The following is a 20,481-nucleotide window of genomic DNA, read 5'->3' on the forward strand; positions in this document are numbered from 1 at the left end:
GCTTACTGGGCATTCTGGGACATTGAGAAATGCACTATTGTTGGATTCTGGCTTCCTCTCTTATGAAGAACAATTCCTTTCCCATAATTTGAGACTCTGGAGCCCCGCCACAAAGAGCAGCTCTTCTAATATGTGACACGGAACACCATCCTGGCATACAGCAGCTTTCTCACAGTTTGAAACATGAAAGCCCCTGTTGCAACCATAGCAGTAAAGTCTTGAAAACTTCAAAGAATGGTTTTCATTTTATTTTCGCCTTGATCCCAGGATATTGTAGTTCTTTTTCTTGAATTTTTATAAAATGACTTGTTCACTCACAGGCTCTGGTAAAAAATAGCTATCTGAATTGTCAAAAGTTCCCCATTTCACTCAGTTTCCATTTTTCCTTTGGCCTTTGGGTAGGAAGTTTCACTACTAAAACACTTTCCTAAATTCATCTTTGTGAACTGTTCCCTCTGTTTCACTTTGTGCCAATTTAAAAATAAAATCATTTCAGTTTTATATAAGAGGGGTCAGTTTCATGTTTTCAAGTTTCATCAGAGCTTATTTTGTTTAACAGTAGCTTGACTATAATATAACATTTTGCTGAAGTTCTGTTTCATCCCGTTAACTTTGAAAAGTTGTATAACCAAGACTACCACCCCTCCCTCTCTGTGTTAAGATTACCCTGTGCCCCAGCCCAATCCAATCTTCTCCACCAGCAGACCCCCCGCTACCTCCCATGCTCTCTCCATCCAATCCCTGTTCCCTCGGCTGTCCCCCAAAACCACCAGCCTCCTCTACTGCTGGGCTTCTCTTTTCCCACCTCTCAACCCAGCTTCCTTCCTCTGCTCTAAGCTCAGGCTTCCCCGCCTGATGGGATGGTTCTGGGGCTTCTCCTTGGCTGCACAAACCCCTCTGGAGGTTTGTGTAGCCCCCCCTGTTCCTCCAGCCACCGGTCGGGAGGTAGAGAGGCAGGAACTGAGGTGGTCAGGCAGGAGGGGGGGTAGATGTGAGGGGCTGAGCACAAGGCTGCTGCTAAAGGGGGAGGAGTCAGGCTCAGTGAAGAGCTCCCTACCCCCCCTGTGAGGGGCCTCTGAAGTGGTGAATAAGCCTCCCAGGGACGGGGAAATAACCCCAAGTCCTGCCCTCCAAGGAGACAGAAATGAGCCTGGACTCCCTGTTCCAGCAAATTCTCCTCACGGAGCAGCAAGCGGAGAAGAAACGGCGCCTCATGCACGCAGGTCAGCCACACGGCCACCATCTTGTGCCTGGTGCAGCGAGGATGGCCAGGGGTGCCTGTGGTCACACAACTCCACGGTTCCCCGAGAGCCCTGAATCGCAGTGAGGTTTTTCCTCCATCTTGGGGTGGGGGTGGTGTTTTCAAGCAAGGTCAGTAAATGCTGACTGAGCCTTTCCCCTGGAGTATATCGACTCCTAGATTATAAGGCCGGAAGGGACCTTCAGAGTCTCTAGTCTCACCTGTATAACACAGGCCACAGCCTTACCCTATCACCCCTGTATTGAGCCCAATAACCGAGTTCCTACCTCCCTCACCACCTTCAGTTTCAATAGTTCTAGTGAATTCCATAGGGACTCAGGGCAGCCCTGCAATAGACACGTGGGCTGGCTTTGAAAGAGCCTGTCTCCCTTCTCCTGGGTTTGAATACAGCAAGGTCAGGCTTGTATCATCCTCACGCACAGCCTTGCCAACATATAATTTTTTATCATGAGATTCATGATATTTGTTGTTATTCCTAAAGCCCCAATTCCTAGAATCATGTTATTACAAGCGAATCTCAGTGCTCGCTCGCTCTTTTTTTTTTTTTTTTTAAAGAGTACATTTCTACCCTCCCGATGGTGGAGGAAAGATGAAAAACAAACCCAAAGGCTTAAAACCAGAAGGCAAATAAAAAGGATCTGCTTTTTTTTTTTTAATCTCATGATTTTTAAGCTGACCTCATAATATTGGGGGCGGGGGGGAGGCTAAGTCATGATTTTTTGAATGCTTGGGTCTGGCAATACTGCAGTCTAGACCTGTAGTTTGAACTCTACAAAATCTGCTTTCAGGAAATGTAATTGCCTGGAGTGCAGTGGGAACTTTAGGAAGTTTGTCCAAGATTACACAGAAAACTGCCAGCAGACTTAGAAACAGAACCCCTGTATCTTCTCTCCCTGCCTGTTGTTTTAATCACTTGGTCATGGCGTAGCAGAGTATCAACAAGGTACTTTACTATACAGTAAAACAGGTGACCCTTACTTTAAATCAAATTTCCAAAGCTAGCTACCTGAATTATCTATGCAAATGTCATGTTTGTCCACACTAAAGTAGTAATTAGGTACTTGTTCGTTCACAACTGAATGTCGATTTCCACTTCTAGTAACTGATGACAGTGACAGTAGCTGTTATAGGAAAACCAATGTGATTAGAAGTCTAGCAATTATATGTCTCTACTGAAGTCATCTTTCTACCCCACTCTATCTTGCAAGCCGCAAATTGTTAAAAGAATCTCACTTTCACCAATTGATTTCATGTGTTTAAAGGTTCATTTTGTATTGCAGTTAAATTAGACATAAACAGAAGTCATGAAAAAATTAAGCAAATAACAGAAGAGCTGAATGAAGCAAAAATAAAATTAGAAACTAAGGTAGAGTAGTAATACTTATAGTATGTTAATTATTGTTATAGGTAAATGGGCTGTAATTTTAATATATTGTTCATGAACACTTTGAAGCAGTATACTTCATGTAGTGTTTATATGAATTATCATAGTGTTTGCTTTATGTATGTATTTGTATGCGTTTCTATAGTGCTCATCGCCATAGTATCTGAACACTTCACAAGAGAATCAGCCTGCCATTTTGATCCCAGTCCTATAAGACTCACCATTCAGACTGACCCCTGAGATTGCATGGAGCCCCAGGGGCCTAAGTAGGATTCCATATGGGCTCAGGGGTATACCAATCTGGTTCTTTTTACAAGCCTGGGGTCTTGATGTAGAAGGTAGAACACTCCTTCCTTCTCCTTCATTAACATTCTAAGATACATGGAGTTTGTTCACATATGGGCTTCACTGCCCACTTCCATTCAATAACGGCCCTACCTAATGTGCACTGAAGTAAATTAAGAGAGTCCCATAATTGACTTTAGTGAGCCTTGGATCAGGCCTTAAGAGTTCCCACCTCATCCACACATCAGCAATTCTATTTGTGTTACTCGCCGTCTAGCATGTACAAAGAGTGCACTTATAGTTTGGCTAGTGCCATTGTAGACAGAACCACCTTTCTAGCCAGACCAGTTAGTGTTCAGCCACTCACTCTTTTACATTTTCTAATCCCTTTGTCCATATAGTAGATGTGGAGCCTTGTTTTGAGACATGAACTCCCTTTTTATACTCTCAGTTTTGTCAGTACTAATAATTGTGGGTGAAACTGATGTTAGAAACCCACTTGTTTGTGCCTGCAAATGAGGTCTAAACGATGTCACCTGTGCTCTTAAATATCTGCACCCACAAAATTGTAGGTGCATAGTAAGCAGGCAGACAGAGGCTCCTTTTAGAGTCAGGCCTATGTTATCTCTAGTATTTTACCTATAAAATAACAGAAATATGTTAGCGATATCATGTTAGAGATAAATCTTGCAATCTTCTGGATTGTGCTTTGTGCCCCTTTTGATTTTTACTGCCAGACTCCTAATTTTACCAACACTTATTATACTACTAATTCATTTGGTGAGGTGAATGAATGGTTTGGTGGCAATACCGATCTCTCCAAAAATATAGGCTGTTGTGTGGTTTGCCACACAATGCTACTGTGACAGGTGCTATAAAAACCTCTAAAATAGATTAAGATATGTTAGGGGGGGGAAGAATCCACATAATTGTTTAGAAATGTTTACTAGTTACAAATTTAGACCTTGATTCTGCAAACAGTTACACGTATGCATGTCAACAGCCCCATTGACTTCAATGGAACTAATGGCATAACTGTTTCAAAGATCAGAACCCAATATGGATCTACAATAGGAACTGGTCTTTAATCAATACAAGGTTGGAATGTTTGATATTTGCTAGGTAACCAACCCCCTGTAGTCCTGCTTATAAAATTAATTTCTGAGAATCACAATTTTATTTGTATACCCCTAATTTGTTATTGATTCATTCTGGTTTATAATTGTGGTTTGTATGGTAGGTATCAGAGGACTCAAAAGTAAAACAATTGGTGTACATGACTAGTGGAGAAAGGTGAAGATGCATTCTTAATTGATTCCAGTGTCTTTTATACATTAATTAATTATATGTAAAATAGTAGATTTTATTTGCTTGTTTAGTTTGAAATTAATTCATTTATCAAAAGGAAATGATGCAGGCAATAAAGGAAATGCCAAAATTTCAATCAAATAATATTTCAATACAAATAAATTGACTAGTGAGATTACTTACATTATCAATTATTTTTCAATATCTAAAATTTAGCTTATTCTACAAATTCTCACTGTATCTACTGCAATTAATATAATCAAAGTAATAATATAATACTAAAGGCCTCCTCCAAATAACTGTATGTCATTTCTTCCCTCTCCCCCCGCCCCATCCCAACCCAGGCCTGAATAAGTAGATGAGCCTTAGAGTTCAAAAATGTTTTGACATCTATATCACAGAGACTGCTTGTGGTCAAGAGAACGCTCCTAGGAAATATTATTTTTTTTTCTGTTCTGTAAAACCAGCTAGCATGTAATTAGAACTTGATTTATAGCATTTTGCCTTTCATGGCTCAATGATTTCTTTAAAAAAAATTATTGCAAAGTAATAGATTATGAAGGCACTTTGGGGCCGGAGAAACTACAATACGCCTGGTTATATTCAGTAATATAAATACAGAAGCACAATATTAGTAACTTGCTTTGAATCAGTATGTAACAATAAATTATCCCAAAGCTCTTGGTATTGGAGGAACAAACTCCCTGACACCGTCACTAAAATATGGTTGGTATGTGAGGAGAAAATCTGGCCCATTGTTTTCTTTTCCAAATTCTCCTAATTTTGCCCAAGCTTCATTACTATTGATACTATCACCATTCTCTCTGTTATTCAGGCATATCAACTTGACTGTACCCTCTCTCAACTTGCATATGTAGACAGTTTCCAAATCTTGTTACTTCTTCCTCCATAATATCTCTAATAATTGGCCTTTTCTTGCCATCCACATCACTAAAACTACCATATAGACTCTCCCTGTATTTCCTCTTGACTACTGCAATCTCATCCTCTGTGGGCTTCCTGACAGCCGCTTTGCTCCCTTGTCATCAGTTCAAAAGGCTAAGCTCACTTTCCTTAACCAGTGTTTTGACCATTTGAGCCCTCTCTTTGAGTCCCTTCATTGGTTCCCACTCACCATCACATCAGATACAAGCTTCTGGTGCTTGCCTTTAAAATCCTTCAATAACTTAGTTGCTCCCTACTTATCTGCTCTTGTATCTTATATTCTGTCCCCCTACACTTGCTTAGTTTTAAACCTCCAACCAGGGTTGTGCTGCAAAATCTGGAAGAATTCTCCTTAAGTGGTATGCACAAATTAGTTGAGCAGCCTACCTCATCAGTTGAAGTACTGTTTAAAAAAATTAAATCTGAAAATACAAATGTGTACACAAGGAAGGTTTTTAGTTTATTTGGCGTTTTATAGTAGAACTGTCTTCAGCCCAAAGCTTGGTCCCTTCATTACTCTTCCCTGGCTGTTAGTTCTCACAGTCATACTGGGAAAATTTATGAGACCATCAATCCCTACTTCATCGTCTATAGTAGAAGAGGCATCGCATAAATAGCTCTCTATGGCTAACCACCAACATTCAGAGAAAAGCACAATAACTTTGGATTTTTGTCCCTTTGAAGTTAATCTATGCCTGACTTGATGATATCTGGTTAGATGGAGAAAAACTCACCCCTGTGTTAAGCTATCTAAAAGACTGTATGCTCTGTTGAGTCTCTCTGCTTTCCAGATGAAAAATTTTCTGGCTAAAAATGAGAGTTAAGGACTTCATTCTCTATATTGGGAACAGCACTGAGCTTAGCCTCTGAAGAGGGGATACTACTGTGTGGGGATGTAAAGTTTCATGAGAGGGTAAGGGTCACGATGGGACACTTGCCTGGCAATAAATCATGGCCTTATGTAAGGCCCCCTGGTGGTTATATAAGATGAGGCCTTATGTAAGGCCCCCTGGTGGTTATATAAGATGAGGCCTTATGTAGGGCCCCCTGACGGTTATATAAGATGGGGCCTTATGTAAGGCCCCCTGGTGGTTATATAAGATGAGGCCTTATGTAAGGAACAATTGAACCAATCGGTGTGGGGCTATACATGTGATAAACACATGATTCTCCTTCTTGTCCAATCGGTAGATGTGTAATTATAGCCTAATTGTGTTATGTAATGTTAAGAAAGACTATAAAAGAAAGCTTGTAATAAACAGAGTTGGAGTCAGCTTGAGTCAGCTTGCAACCACATTGGTCATGTGCTTTATCCGCGCCGAATGGAACCCCACACTACTGCAAAGAATTGTGATCAGATTGCAAGCTAATGAGAAAAGGAGACCCATTAAGCTTCCATGGTCCAGCAGCTATGCAGACTATTTTTTTTCTGGTTAGGGCTCTTTATGTGCAAGACCTATACATCATGTGTACTTATTTTTATCACCAATAATCTTTTGTTCTCTTTGAAGGTTCAGCAGCTGTCTGAAAAGCTCTTCTACTTACAGCTTTTGAAGAAACGTGAAGACATCTTAGAGAAAAAGAAAGTTGAATTTATGAATCAAAGAAGTATTTTTCTCAAAATCTTTGTATGTTTCCAGGCATACTATTTAGGAGAGTTCGGTTTTACAAAATACAGTATGACTACAGTCAGTTTTATATTTAGAAAAAAATTGGACACTAATTAATTATGAAAATCTGAATGATTAAAATTTGTTTTGGGTCTAACAAATTAAAACACAAAGAAATTCAGAATCTCACTCCAAAATTTAATCCATGATTTTAGATAATCTACCTCCTGGATTACCTTTAAAAACTTTTCAGTTGTCTTTATAATTTAGTAGTATTATTGCAGTGTCTAGCATATTCCCCTTCCTACATATAGGACAGAATAAGGAATACTGTAAATATTATACTAATGCTACTTAGCTATAAAGGCAAAATTGCTGTCCTCTGATGGAATGTGAATTTGCTATCAACTGTATCCAGTGAGATTTGATGCACGGGTTATCTCTTCCCTTGTTTACAAGGGAATTCACTTTTTATTTAAATCAGTATTCAGATAAGAGCTTTGAATGGAATTTAATCTTGTCATTGACTTTATGAATGTATTTTTCTATAAATGGAAGTTTTTCTTATAAAAACAAATACTTTAAATTTGGGACCTACTTCTAAAAGGCACCGAGAAACCCCATATTCCAGACTCCCTAACAGGGTCAGCTCTTTTAGGCTATATTTTGGGAGCTTAAATAGTGCAGTGGCCTTGTCCTGAACTATAGCAAAGGGGTGAATTTCACCCTTAATGAGCAATTTAAAGAACCAAAAAGAATGGCCATTTTGTGCCATTGATTTTAAGCAGAAGTCTCTATTGATTTCAACACATGCTTAAAAATTGATAGCATAATGTGGCCTCTAACACTAATGATACAGCACTATTATTATAGAACACGCTGCTTTCATTTTGTCACAAGAGCAAAACAGTAAGATTAATGCAACAGAAGTAATGATGGAGATCTAGACCATTTCCCTGTTTTTCCAGGTTACAAAATAGAATACATACCGATTTTACATAGTTATAAGGGGGTAAAACTGTATTTCAGCTCGATTATTTTAACAAGGATTCTATTTTCCTCTGTGTATTTTCTTTCCACCTTTCTAGTCAGATACAAAGAGGAAAATGATTGAAGAAGAGGAGAATTTTATGAAGGAAATCACAGATTTTAACAATGAGTATGGACTAACATGTAACAGAGAGCTTTTGATTAGAAAAAAAGCCAAGACTGAAATATGTGACTTAGAAACTAAGGCAAATATTTTGAAAAATGGTACGTTTTATGTTAAACTATTTTATCTTGGATTGCTAGAGAATACAAATGACTAAAACTTAACTGAGTAAAGCAATACTTTTAAACTGATTGCCTTCCTAGCTGGATATTTCTCTTAGGGCTAGATTGTGAGATCATGATCTGACCTCAATAAGGGGCAGTGGGTTGGTGTGGCTGTATTGCCTAGTACACTCTCTCCCACTCATTTCTGCTATGCGGGGAATTACAAGCTCTGCGGTCCCTGCATCTACTCCTGCACAGCTGTTCAGGAGGTCATAGCCAACAGAGAGGTATGGGGGGGGGGGGGGTGCACATTGCATTACCACCTTAAATGGACCACAATTAAGCCCTCAATGATTATTGACCACCAGCTTTGAGTCCTACAAGCCCTCCTAAATTCAGTGGGAGTTATATGCACAGGTACCTCATGGGATTGGTCCTTTATAGTTATTGTCTGAAACAGGATCCTATGACCCTTTGAGCTAAAATACAGAATATAAGATTATCATAGCAGGTAGTCTAACCATGGCATTTCTTGTTCCTCTTCCTTGCTGACTGGGCAGTCATTCTTTGTGCTAGCCACAGACCACACTAGTAACAAAGGCAATGGCTACTTGGACCGTTTCAGTTGCTATTTCTCCAGGTGAACCCAACTCATCCATCTGGCGATAAAGTCCAGAGTTCCAGCGACATGAATAGCCAACAGGGGTAAAAAATTTCTCTCTGCAAACAGCTTGACTTGACAGACTTAATTCATCATGCACCTGTTCCTTGTATTCCCTGTTTGTAGATACAGATAATTCTAATAGAGTTGTCCATATGTAATTTCTTGTACATCAGGTTTTATAAGTCTAATTGTATTTTTAGCCTAATGTCCTTTTAGAATATCCAAAGATGGTTAGAAGTAATTAAAGAGTATTTAAGATTATACCATGAAGATTAAAACTGTAATACATTTTAACTTAAAATATATTTCTTCTTAGAAATGGAGTCAATGGAACGTGAAAATGTTCAGTTAAATGCACTCCAGCTGCAGAAGAATGAATTAAAGCAGGATTTATTTACTCTCCAGAGCAAACTCAAAGGTATTTAATGTGTTGGATAGTCACTTATTATGATAATCATTTGTGATTTGACAAACACATTTGACAAATAGTTCCCCTCAGATATTTTTCACAGAAGTAAGATTGTCCCAATGACTATTCATGGTCTTAATGAAAGATATGAATTGTTACTTAGAATGACAATGGATAGTCACTGGGACAGGGAAAGAGAGTTAGAATGGATGTATAGCTTGGTATTTAGGGACTCACCTGGGGGGTGGGATACCCAAGTCCCTGCTCCAGTGATAATTTTTTAAAAGTAGAACACAGCTTCAAGAGAAGAGATTGAAAAAGTCGCATACTAGAATATCCATAGCCCGGTGATAGTAGTGCACTACTCTTCTGAAATGTGGGAGACCCCAACTAACATCTCTTCTCCACATCAGGCAGTGGGAAGAATTGAACCTAGGTCTCCCACATCCCAGGTGAGCGCCCTTATCACTGGGGTAAAACCCACACATTTATAACAATTTTCAAACTTAGATTCACCAAACAATTTTTTTAAATGCAGTTTTTGGTTTGACCGAAAACTTTTTCTTGAAAACCAAAAAAAGCCATTGTCCATCTAGCTTTAATGATAAGCTGTTTATCCTGCTAATCTTTTCATATATAATACAGCATTGATTTAGAATGAGGACATGAGAAATATATATATATATATGTATGTGACTTGATTTACGAAAGAACCAACAAAAGGTAACAAAGTAAACGTTTTTGTCAGTGTGCTGGTGGTGCATATCTGCAATAAAATAAAGCAGGAGCATCGGATAACTCAGGATAATCTGGGGTCTGAACCTGCTCTCACGGAAGTCAAAACAGTAGGCGTTACCATTGTCTTCTGTGGAAGCAGGATAGGAACCATAAAAGACAAAGATACTTATAAATTTGAACCAGTAGTGTCACTCTCTTCCAGACTATTTTTTTATCATTTATGGATAGATTGATAGTAATATAGTTATCTACCCTCTCCCTCATTTCCTTTCACTTCCTGCCTCCATCATTCCTTTCTCCAACCTCACCTTCCTTTTCACCTCTTCTCTCTTTATAACACTGAAACAATCTCTCTCTGAAATACTTTGGTGTTTGAAATACAGCTCTGATCCATGTATACTGTAACACCTCTCGATATAGCCTGTCATCTAGATTATTATATACAAGGATGTAGTAATAAAATGGGTTTATTTGTGTGACACTTCAAATAGTCCAGAGTTCACTGGGTCCAACTTTTGTCCCATTTTGTTTAACACTGCAATCCATTCACCATCATAATTATTTACTGTACTATGGTAGTGCCTAGGAGAGCTAGTCATAGACTAGGAGGCCACTGTGGTAAGTGCTGTGCAAATTCAGAACAAAGAGATGATGTCTGTCCCAAAGAACTTACAATGTAAGAGTATTTGTATTCTGCCATGGGGAAGTGTGATTGAAGCATATACAGACAGATATGAAATCAAAGCTAGCTTGAGTAACAGCAGCAGCATTGGTGTCTGCACAGGCTACTCCTGCCTGCCAGAACCCTGCATACATACTCGAGCAGTCACCGACCATGCTGCTGCAGCTTCACTACTACTGTTGCTCAAGCTATCTTTGTTGAGTTTTAAGGAGGGTTTTGGAGGAAGATAATGATGTAGATTTGCAAATGGTAGATTTGCCCCTCCCAACTGCGAGGAACTGCATGTAATAAGGAATGAAGGGCTTGTTTAAAAATTGTACAAGTGGGTGATGGCATCATGGGCCGACTGGAGGTGGGAGTCAACATCTCAGTACTGAATGAGAGATAACTAGGGTGGAGATAGGCCATGAAGGGCCTTGAAAGTGAAGACAGGCATCTTATGTTTCATGTAATAGAGAAGGGGGAGCCAGAGGAGGGATGCAAAGACAGGAGTGATGGGGTCAAAGTGACAGGACAGAAAAATGATCTTGGCAGCAGCATTTGGAATGGATACAAGCAGGGCAAGACTACATTTCTCAAGGCTAGAGAAAAATCTGAAAGAATCAGCAAGATTTAGTCAGCCTGGACGTGAGGACCTACAAAGAGGGCCAAGTCAAAGATTATGCCCATGACATGGGTCTGAGTGACAGGCAGGATGGCAGTGTTGTCCACAGTGATTGAGAAAATAGGTATTGAGGAAGGCTTGGGGGAACAGGCAGGAGATAAGAAGCTGAGTTTTAGCCATGTTGATCTTGAGCTAATGACTAGACATCTGTGAGCAGATGTCAGAGAGACAGGCCAAGATTTTAGTTTGGACAAAGGGAGATAGGCCTGGAGCCAAAAGATAGATCTGAGAGTCATCAACATAGAGATGGTTGAATTTGTGTTTACAGATGAGATTAATGTGTAGGTGTAGGTGAAATAAGGTGTAGACAGAGAAGAGAAGGTGACCAAGAACAGAGCCCTGTGACACCCCCACTGAAAGCTGAAGGGGTGAGGAGGAGGATCCTCTGAAGGAGCATAGAGTAGGAGGAAAATCAGGAGAGAAGAGAGTCATGGAAAGAAAAAGAGGACAAGATTTCAAGAAAAAAAACAACAGTTGACTGCGTCAAAGGCAGCTGACATGTCAAGGAGGATGAGGATGAAGTACTGATTCTGAGATTTGGCTAAAATAGTATAATAAAGCCAATCTTTTATTTTTATTAAATCTACAAAGCTTTGGGTATAAAATAGAAATAACCAGAATGTATATATATTGTTTAAATAATACATACATAATAGTAGTTGAACTAGGAAAGATATCCATAAATTGTTCTTTATGAGGTTAAAATTTTAATGTACAGATACTATAAGCATCCTGCAGATTTTGCAATTGCTTGAAAGATTACAATTGTATGGTAACTACAACTGTACAATATTTTAATTTTATGTACTGTGACCTAATATTTTCACCTTCATAGCAGTTTCCACAATAATTAGAATGTGTGAACTTCTAAAATGCAGGCTGTATGTGAATACAGATGATTTATATATATTAGTAAGGACATTGTTATTTTACTTTTAGATACTGAAGAACAACTACGTGAAGCTGAAGACATTACAAAATGTTTAGAAGCAGAAAAAGTCAAAGTTAGTGAAAAGCCTCAGACTGACATTGAATGTTTAAGGTAATGATCATCAGTTATGTACTTTAGTTTTCAAACTTAAACTTTGCCTTTACCATTTTGGACCATTCCTGTAACGTCATGGTAGCTACACTGGGCCTAATTTTAGCTTTTTATGCATAGTATTCCCTTTGAAGTCTGAAGAAATAATTAGTGTGTGTTACAGAACAAATCCTGTTGCCCTTACTTATGACATCCAGTTAAGTCAAAGACTTTGCTCCTTGTTGTCCGGCTATACCAAAAGAAGGACAGGAGACACTTGATATGGATTTAATCAGGCTGCAACTTTATTATTAGATGTCCGGGACTACCCAGCAGATAAAAGTGTACAGTGCAGGTAACCCCGTTTATTCCGTAATAACCCGGGGAGCTTCCACCAGTTCCCCCTCTTTTTCCAGCCAGGTCCCTCCAGCACATCCTTTGCCAGGACCATACCATCCACCCCTCCCCCCTCACAGGAGGGTTGAGGTGGGCTATAAGAAAAGGGGGTTGGCTCCCTGCTGTTCCAACCATAGGAGCTCCAAACTCCCTGCCCCGTTCCGTTCCTTTAACCAGCACTTCCTTTTTATGTCCTTTACCAGGCCATTTATCTGGTCACTGGATGCCTTCCCTATCGAGTACCCGCACTGGACATCCACCCCACACTTACAAAATAAGTTGCGACATACAGCCTACCACCTTTTCTACTCACCATAATAGGCCTTCCCTGACACCCCGCTGTGGGGAAGGCGAAAACCCCCCACTCCACTGAAGCCAATATAGTGGTGAGGGAAAAATTCCTTCCCAGCCCCCCTAAAAAGGAGCGACTAGCTCAATGCCCACAGCAGCTTCAAACTCCACCTGATCATCATACTTCAAGGGGAGGAAGGATGGGTGCTGCCTTGCCTGCTGTGCTGTTTCAGCCTACAGAATGAAATGGTGATCCTAGTCCCTCTGCACCAGTTGTGCAGTGCTCTGAGGACACTGGATTCACATACATTTAGATTTGATCTGCTTTTCCTGATCACTCCCACCCTCCCCAAGTGCGATTGTCTTCGAATGAAGCTACTGTGGAGTCACTCCTCTGGTGCATAAAAGGTGCATCAGCATCCCCGTATGGCTGGTTCTCTCATGGACGTAAGTAAAATGGAGGACCATGTACTCATTCTCTGCTCTATGTGAGTACTTGATCTTCCATCTTACTCACTTTCTGAAATGGAAGGGAAAAAAGAAAAAAAAAAAAAAAAAAAGGACTTCCCAGTCCTGGAAATTGACATCTATCTTAGTTTGCCTAAATGTGACATTTCCCCTTCTATACAAATGTAAATTCTGAAATATCTTTCAAGGAGAATCCGTAACTTTTCAATACAAAAATATTGAAGACATGTTAATATAATGTTTTCTGAGCTTGGTGAAATTAAAGAAATTAAAGAAATTGTAAGAACTCTTTAACCAAGCCAGGGCCGGCTCCAGGCACCAGTGAGGAAAGCAGGTGCCTGGGGTGGCCAATAGAAAGGTGTGGCGCTCCGTCTGGTATTGGGGCAGCACCTCGGCTTCGGTGGCAATTCGGCAGCGGGTCCTTCACTCTGTCTCTTCTTCTTTGGCGGCAATTCTGCGGGAGCTTGGGGCGGCAAAAAAGCTGGAGCCGGCCTTGAACCGAGCAAAGGAAAGGACTTCTTCGTAGAAGTTTTCTTTTCCCCGTAAAATTTTTTGATGAAAATGAAGTAACATTTGTCATCATCAAAATCTTCCATGGAAATTTCACTTTTCAGCTGAAAACTGAAAGATTGCAGCTATATTCTTTCAATTAAAAAAGTTTCCAGGAAAATTTTGCTTCTCAAAAACCCAATTTTCTGTTGAAAAACAGTTTTCATAGAAAATCAACCACCAACCCTATTTCCTAACCCTTTCAATCCTTTATACAGAGCTGAAGCCTGGCCAAAATTCCCTCCAAATGAGAATTAATTAATTTGGAAATCTGCATACAGGGGTAAAAGACTTTTGTACAACATGTACACACAAGATACAATGTAAATAATAATAGTAGCTGCTGGTCCATAAGGGAATGTGTTAGAATTCATTCTTTTACATTATTAATTCCATGGTGATGCATTAGCTTTTCTGATGTATGAGGTTGTCATCTTCCTTCTAAATAATACACTTCTCAGAGTAATTTAGTGCTGTAACATCACTTAATAGTCAACCTGGCATAATTAGTTTTCTTGGAAAGACTGTCTGCGTAGAAAGTAGGGAACCACCAAGAATTAGGATTATTTTCAATCCCCAGATCTGCCACTGAGTCACTGAAAGACATTGTGCAAATCATTTAACCTGTGCCTCAGTTTCCCCATTTGTAAATAATGATAAGCAAGTGAGGGGTCTTCTGAGGTTCAATCATGTTTGTAAAGTGTTCTAAGAACTTTGGATGGAAGGCACAATAGAAGATAAAATATATTTAATAGTCATGACAACTAATCAATGAAGCATCCTACAGAAATCAAATCAACACGAAATATGAGGAGATTTGCTGATTAATTGATCATAGATTTTTATTTTATGTTGCAATAAGTTTATATTAATTAGCTACTGGCAGCATAGTGTTTAGAAGATATACACCTCTACCCCGATATAACGCTGTCCTCGGGAGCCAAAAAATCTTACTGTGTTATAGGTGAAACCGCGTTATATCGAACTTGCTTTGATCCGCCGGAGTGCGCAGCCCCGTCCCCTCGGAGCACTGCTTTACCGCGTTATATCCGAATTCATGTTATATCGGGTCGCGTTATATTGGGGTAGAGGTGTATAAAGTGCTACTACTACTACTAAAATAGTAAACATTTGCTTTTCTATGACATAGGAAATCCTTTAAAAAACCTACTACATTCACATAAAATCTGTTTTAGCATTTCACACTTTGGGCCAAATTCAGAGCGGGGTTTAAGTAAGTCCAAAGTTGTTTAAGATAGTTTGGCTTACACCCAGGGCCGCCGACAGCGGGTTCGGGCCCCGGTGAAAATTTTTTTTCAGCCCCCCAGCAAGGGCGGACCGGCTAAACTGGGCTGACGAGAGGGGGGGAAGCCGGGGAAACTGGGCCCGGAATTTTTTCGGGCTCCCCAGGAAGGGCGGACTGGCTAAAGAGGACCGACGAGAGGGGGGGGAAGCCGGGCCCCGGTAATTTGTACCAGCTTGCCCACCCTCTTGTCGGCCCTGCTTACACCTTCATCTTGGCTCTTTAGCATGTAAGTTGCAACAACTTAGACTCAGACTCATACACCTTTACCAGTGTGTTTCTTACAACCCTGACATATTACAACTTAATTGGGCCAACTGAGCTAAGATAGAAAGGGAATCAAAGATGGTTTAATTTACAGTCTATTAATATAAATATGGAGCCATAAGAGAGCAGTGTTGAAAGAAAAGCAACTAACAGGAGGGTGTAAAAGAGTAAATTACTTTAGCTTACGCTGTCTTGGATTCACCCACTCACCTCTGCATTTGGGCCTCTAAGAGGAAATACGGAAGGAGAAAAAAGAGTGGATGTTATAGCTCAAGTTATGAATTATTGGCTAAGTTGCTAATTATTAAGCTACCCTTGATTACTTGCTTTCTGTTCTATAGTTGCATGTTAAGAATGAACATGGCTCTGGCTCTTCCTTCAAAATAAATAAGCTATTTTAGATTAACAACTCTTAACACTGAATGAAGGAAGCATAATTTCAATACACCTGACACAAAGCTGACTCAGCAAGAAAATAAACGCACTTCCACATTAGCTGATGGACTGACTAAAACCTGACATTTTGTTGTCATTGTGCAATTTACAACAAAAATACTAACTAAAAACTTCTTGTCTTGGAAATAATTTACTATAAAGGCTTAGAAAACGATTAACAAACTAAATGACTATTATATTTCTTAGTTCATTATTGAAATGTAACTTGTATATTCCTTGTGGAAGACTTCAAATGTTGCTTCAGACAAAATCTGTTAAGTGTCATTCTGACACAGCTGTACTCTTTATAGGAGGTAGACTATTTTTTCCCCCAAACACAGGCAGTCAAAAATTTCTGACTACAGGTATTGATTCTGTATCATTTTCAAATGAAATATTTTATAAAGAGGTCATTGTCTTGCTAAAGTCAATCCTACAACTCCCAGGCAGGCATGCCCTTGCACCTGCATGGAACCCTACTGACGTCAAATGCCCAGAAAGTGTGTTTTTCAGTCACGTTAGTTCAGCCAAGTGAGCTTAACATGACTGAAAAGCCCTGTTAAGATACTAACATTTCTGAAGCAGTGTTATTTGGCTTCAAACGTGCTAGTCCACATCTTAGAGATTTTCAGTAATGTTAAGCTAATGTGATTTAACTAACATGATTGCGAAAAAACCCCACACTTTTTTGGCCTTCAAGATAGGGCTAATAGGGTTATGCTTGAAAACAGGGTGCTGCCTATGCAGAATCCATTGTAGGAATGGAGCCTTTGTTTCTAAATAGTATTTAGAAACAATTTTTAGTATACAAAGGATGATATTTTGACAAGAATCATGGATAACATACATAGATTTGCCCACAAAATTAAAGAATCAAAACATTTTTGTTTACCTTTTACAGACAGTAAAACCACACTACCCTGTAAATGGTAAAAATACAGATGTTTTTAGTGCCTCATTAGAAAAGAAAAGAAAAAAAAAAGGAGACACAGACGGCATCAATAAACCTGATATATGTAGCTCCCAGTCTGCCCTCTAAGTCTGTTATTGTATCACATACTTAGGCCCTGGTCAAAAATCAATATTAAAAGTAGCTGGCAAAGGAAGAATCTTCATTACAATTAAGTATATATCTTAAAGTATATTGCATTTCAGCTGAAAAGGCTGAAAAGTATAGCAAGGTAATTCAAATTACAGTGACTCATCTTGGAGCTGAGCAAAATGCTCTGTAACATGTCTACGGTTTAATAAAATCTCTCCAAAATCCCTCCAATTATCACACACGGTCAGGAAAAAAACCCACTCATTGGTGATTCAAACAGCTGATGGAGCTGCTGTAGATGAGCAAATGCTCCGCAACATGCCCCAGATATAGGAACCAGCCACACGCAATTTAAATAAAACGCACTGATGTAGTTATAGCTAAATAGTAGCTTCCAACACTTACAAGTTTTCCCCAAAAAGGCTGGAATTTCTCATGCTCAAAGATAAATTTGGGGAAAATTTGTTAAAATTTCTTTTGGCTTTTTCTGAGATATAGGAACACTGAAACAAAATAGTGTTCTCCAAATGCAGTATTTTCATGGATCCTCACCCATGGGTCCGTGCCTCGAAGAAATGCCTCTGACTCAGAATTCAAAAATCATTAATACACACTGGGGGCAGGATTAGATACAATTACCAGATTTGCCAACAAAAGTCTTTTCACTGTGCACCACCGATGGTAGCAGGTCTGTTGCCAGATGCTGCTGCTGCTACAGTCTGCTTACTGATAATCTCCAATAAATAATATTTTTTTCTGAGCCTTCAGAAACTGAAGCATGTATCATGTACGTGCGTTAAATTGCTTCTATCGTACACCTCAATCACCTCGCCTGCACTCTGCCCATCAATTAACCTCCACAGGAACTACTGTGAACATTCAAAACCCTTCAGCAGCTTCTGGTGGACAAGCAATTAACAGGCTTCAAGAAATGGCTCAAGTGTTGCTGGAAGATCTAGCTCACTGACTGGCAACACTCTTGGCCTAATGTGCCTCAGAGTAAGAATTGGCTGAAATTTCTTAACTGAAATTTTCCTGCTGAAAAACAGTGTTTCATCACAAATGAAGTTTTTTGTGGCAAAATATCTTTTGATTAAATATTTCATTTTTTCTATGTGAAATTTCAAAATGAAATTAAACAATTGTTTTTTCTTTAATTGAATTTTAGATTTGTTTAATTTTTTTCAAAATCTAATAATTTTCAGTATTTTCAGTTATTGCCTTTCCCATTTTCTCTCCCTTTTTTGCTACTGGAGGCAACAGAATGAACAAGTTTAGGGTTTTGGTTTGGGTTTTTTTTCTTCCACAATTTTTAAAAAATGAATCCTTTTTCCATTCTAAACTTTCCAAAATGTCCTCCACTTTGGAAAATTACATGCAGCAAAACGAAAAATGACATATTTACGTTGCTACTTAGTAACTTTTTCAAAGTTGAAGTTTTGAAGAGTCGCAGAGTGGAAAAAGGAAAGTGAATGAGTGTGAGAAGACAAATCTGGACACTATTCCTGGTACTGCACTCAGCGGCAAAAAGAAGAAAAAGAGAAAATAAATGAAAATTCAAAAGTTTTGAAAATTTTTAATTTTTTTTACAAAAAACTGTGGTAACGTGAAAAATTTTTCCATTTGAAAACTTTGCAAATTGGTAACAACTTCAAAATTTGAAATTTTGGTAACTGGCTTTCCAGTGAGCCATGACTCAGCTGGCTTCAAAGATCTTCTCCAGAATGTCATCCCAAATTGTTACCATGCTAGGGTGAATGCTTCACATGCCTGTCAGCTTCCCTGGAGTCTTTCAATGACTCTGATGCAAAATTGGCCTGATGGTCTTTAAGTAGACATCTTCATGACAAAAAGTCTAAAGTGACTGAAAATTGCTACAAACAATTTCAAAATGATTTTCATTCCAAGGGTTTAGAAAGAAAACCTTTTAGTTTTCTGGAAAAAAAATTACCAAAAAATTTCAAAATGATTTTAAGTTTTTGGTTTTCATTTTAATTTTATTTATCCTCTTTCATTTTTATTCCCCTCCCCACACGCACACACTTTCTCCCCCTTTTCCCATTTTGCCACTGAAAAAAGGAAAAAGTTAACAAAAGAGGGAAAAGCTAACAAAAATCGTTTTTATCAAAAAGACTGAAAATTTCAAAACAAGAATATTTTTATTAAAAAAAATGAGAAATCAACATTTTGTTGAAAAATATTTTACATGAAAAATTTTAAGCAACTACTACAGAATACCAATAGGAATTCTGCATGAGTACTGTCAGTTTCATAGGAGCTTTAACAAGGTAGGTAGGTAGGTAGTAAAGTATGCCTTCAAAGACATATTCTGGCTTAGAAACAATACTGTAGTCACTCCAATAACTTCCTGGTGTCACTCACAGATCATTACAACTAGTATGTTGCATGCCTCATAGAGTGACCACTATTCTGCTGGATATATCATCAGGTAAAAAACCAAGTCTGCCTTTGCTCCTACCCAAAAAATTACTTACAACTCATACACAGAAATCTCTCTCTTTCTCTCCGAAGTGCCTTCTCTGCTTCAAAGCAGCCTCAAAAAAATCAAAAAAATAACAGGAGTACTTGTGGCACCTTAGAGACTAACAAATTTATTAGAGCATAAGCTTTCGTGGGCTACAACCCACTTCTTCGGATGTAGCCCACGAAAGCTTATGCTCTAATAAATTTGTTAGTCTCTAAGGTGCCACAAGTACTCCTGTTATTTTTGCGGATACAGACTAACACGGCTGCTACTCTGAAACCTGTCAAAAAAATCAACAGTCTCAGTGAATTGGATGCATATTCAAGGCAGCAGCTAGAGTAAAACGGAGCTTTTTCAAAGGGGAGTTGCCTTTAAATCATGAGATACCCATTTAATCACCCATTCTAGGTATCTGCTACCTAAAGTTTGTATTTAACTCTCAGATGCCAAATACTCTGCTCCTCTCGTTTCTCAAACATGAAATCCTAACTCAGAGTTAAGTAGAGGGGGGCCTCTAACTGGTACTAATGAATTCTTGAGTACGGTGTTTGCCTCTGTTATATTCTATTTAATTATTTATCATGGTAAATATTATTTAACTTGTTTTACACTTTCACTTTAGAACTATGTGTTGCCACACATCAAACAGGCTAAAAGGATTTTTAATTAAAAAGTGATTCTGAGAAGGCTGGGGCAGTTTCTAATTGAAACCAGTCCATAATACAAGAGAATTTAGAGGATAAATTGTGTCTTAGAAGCTTGAAATTCCATACTATTTAAGAAGCCTGGAAACAGAAACGAAATGCACAGTCAGTTTACATTATTTAATAGTTTGGGTCTTTGTTTACTTGCCTAATTATAAAAGAACTAGTATTGCTTCTTATGCTTCATATTACAGGAAAAGAAACCTCATTACTGAAACCATAAAGGAGAAAATGATGCCTTCTTTCACATAAATCATACAAGAAATATGTCCACTAGAGCTGAACAAATGCTTCATATTAATAGTGGATTGCC

General features: G+C 38.8%; 1 protein-coding gene across 1 annotated transcript in view; it reads left to right on the forward strand.

Moving 5' to 3' along the window:
- Positions 1–1,144: 1,144 nt before the first annotated feature.
- The window catches only part of CCDC172 (coiled-coil domain containing 172), a 34,268-nt gene continuing 14,931 nt past the window's right edge, over positions 1,145–20,481 (forward strand). Inside the window, exons 1-6 of the mRNA XM_065407570.1 lie at positions 1,145–1,223; positions 2,542–2,627; positions 6,695–6,811; positions 7,882–8,047; positions 9,031–9,132; positions 12,147–12,249. Of these exons, the coding sequence (XP_065263642.1) occupies positions 1,145–1,223; positions 2,542–2,627; positions 6,695–6,811; positions 7,882–8,047; positions 9,031–9,132; positions 12,147–12,249 (653 nt within the window). The remainder of the gene's footprint in view (positions 1,224–2,541; positions 2,628–6,694; positions 6,812–7,881; positions 8,048–9,030; positions 9,133–12,146; positions 12,250–20,481) is intronic.

Source organism: Emys orbicularis, chromosome 7 (assembly GCF_028017835.1).
Source record: "Emys orbicularis isolate rEmyOrb1 chromosome 7, rEmyOrb1.hap1, whole genome shotgun sequence".
In the NCBI taxonomy this organism is placed as follows: domain Eukaryota; kingdom Metazoa; phylum Chordata; order Testudines; family Emydidae; genus Emys; species Emys orbicularis.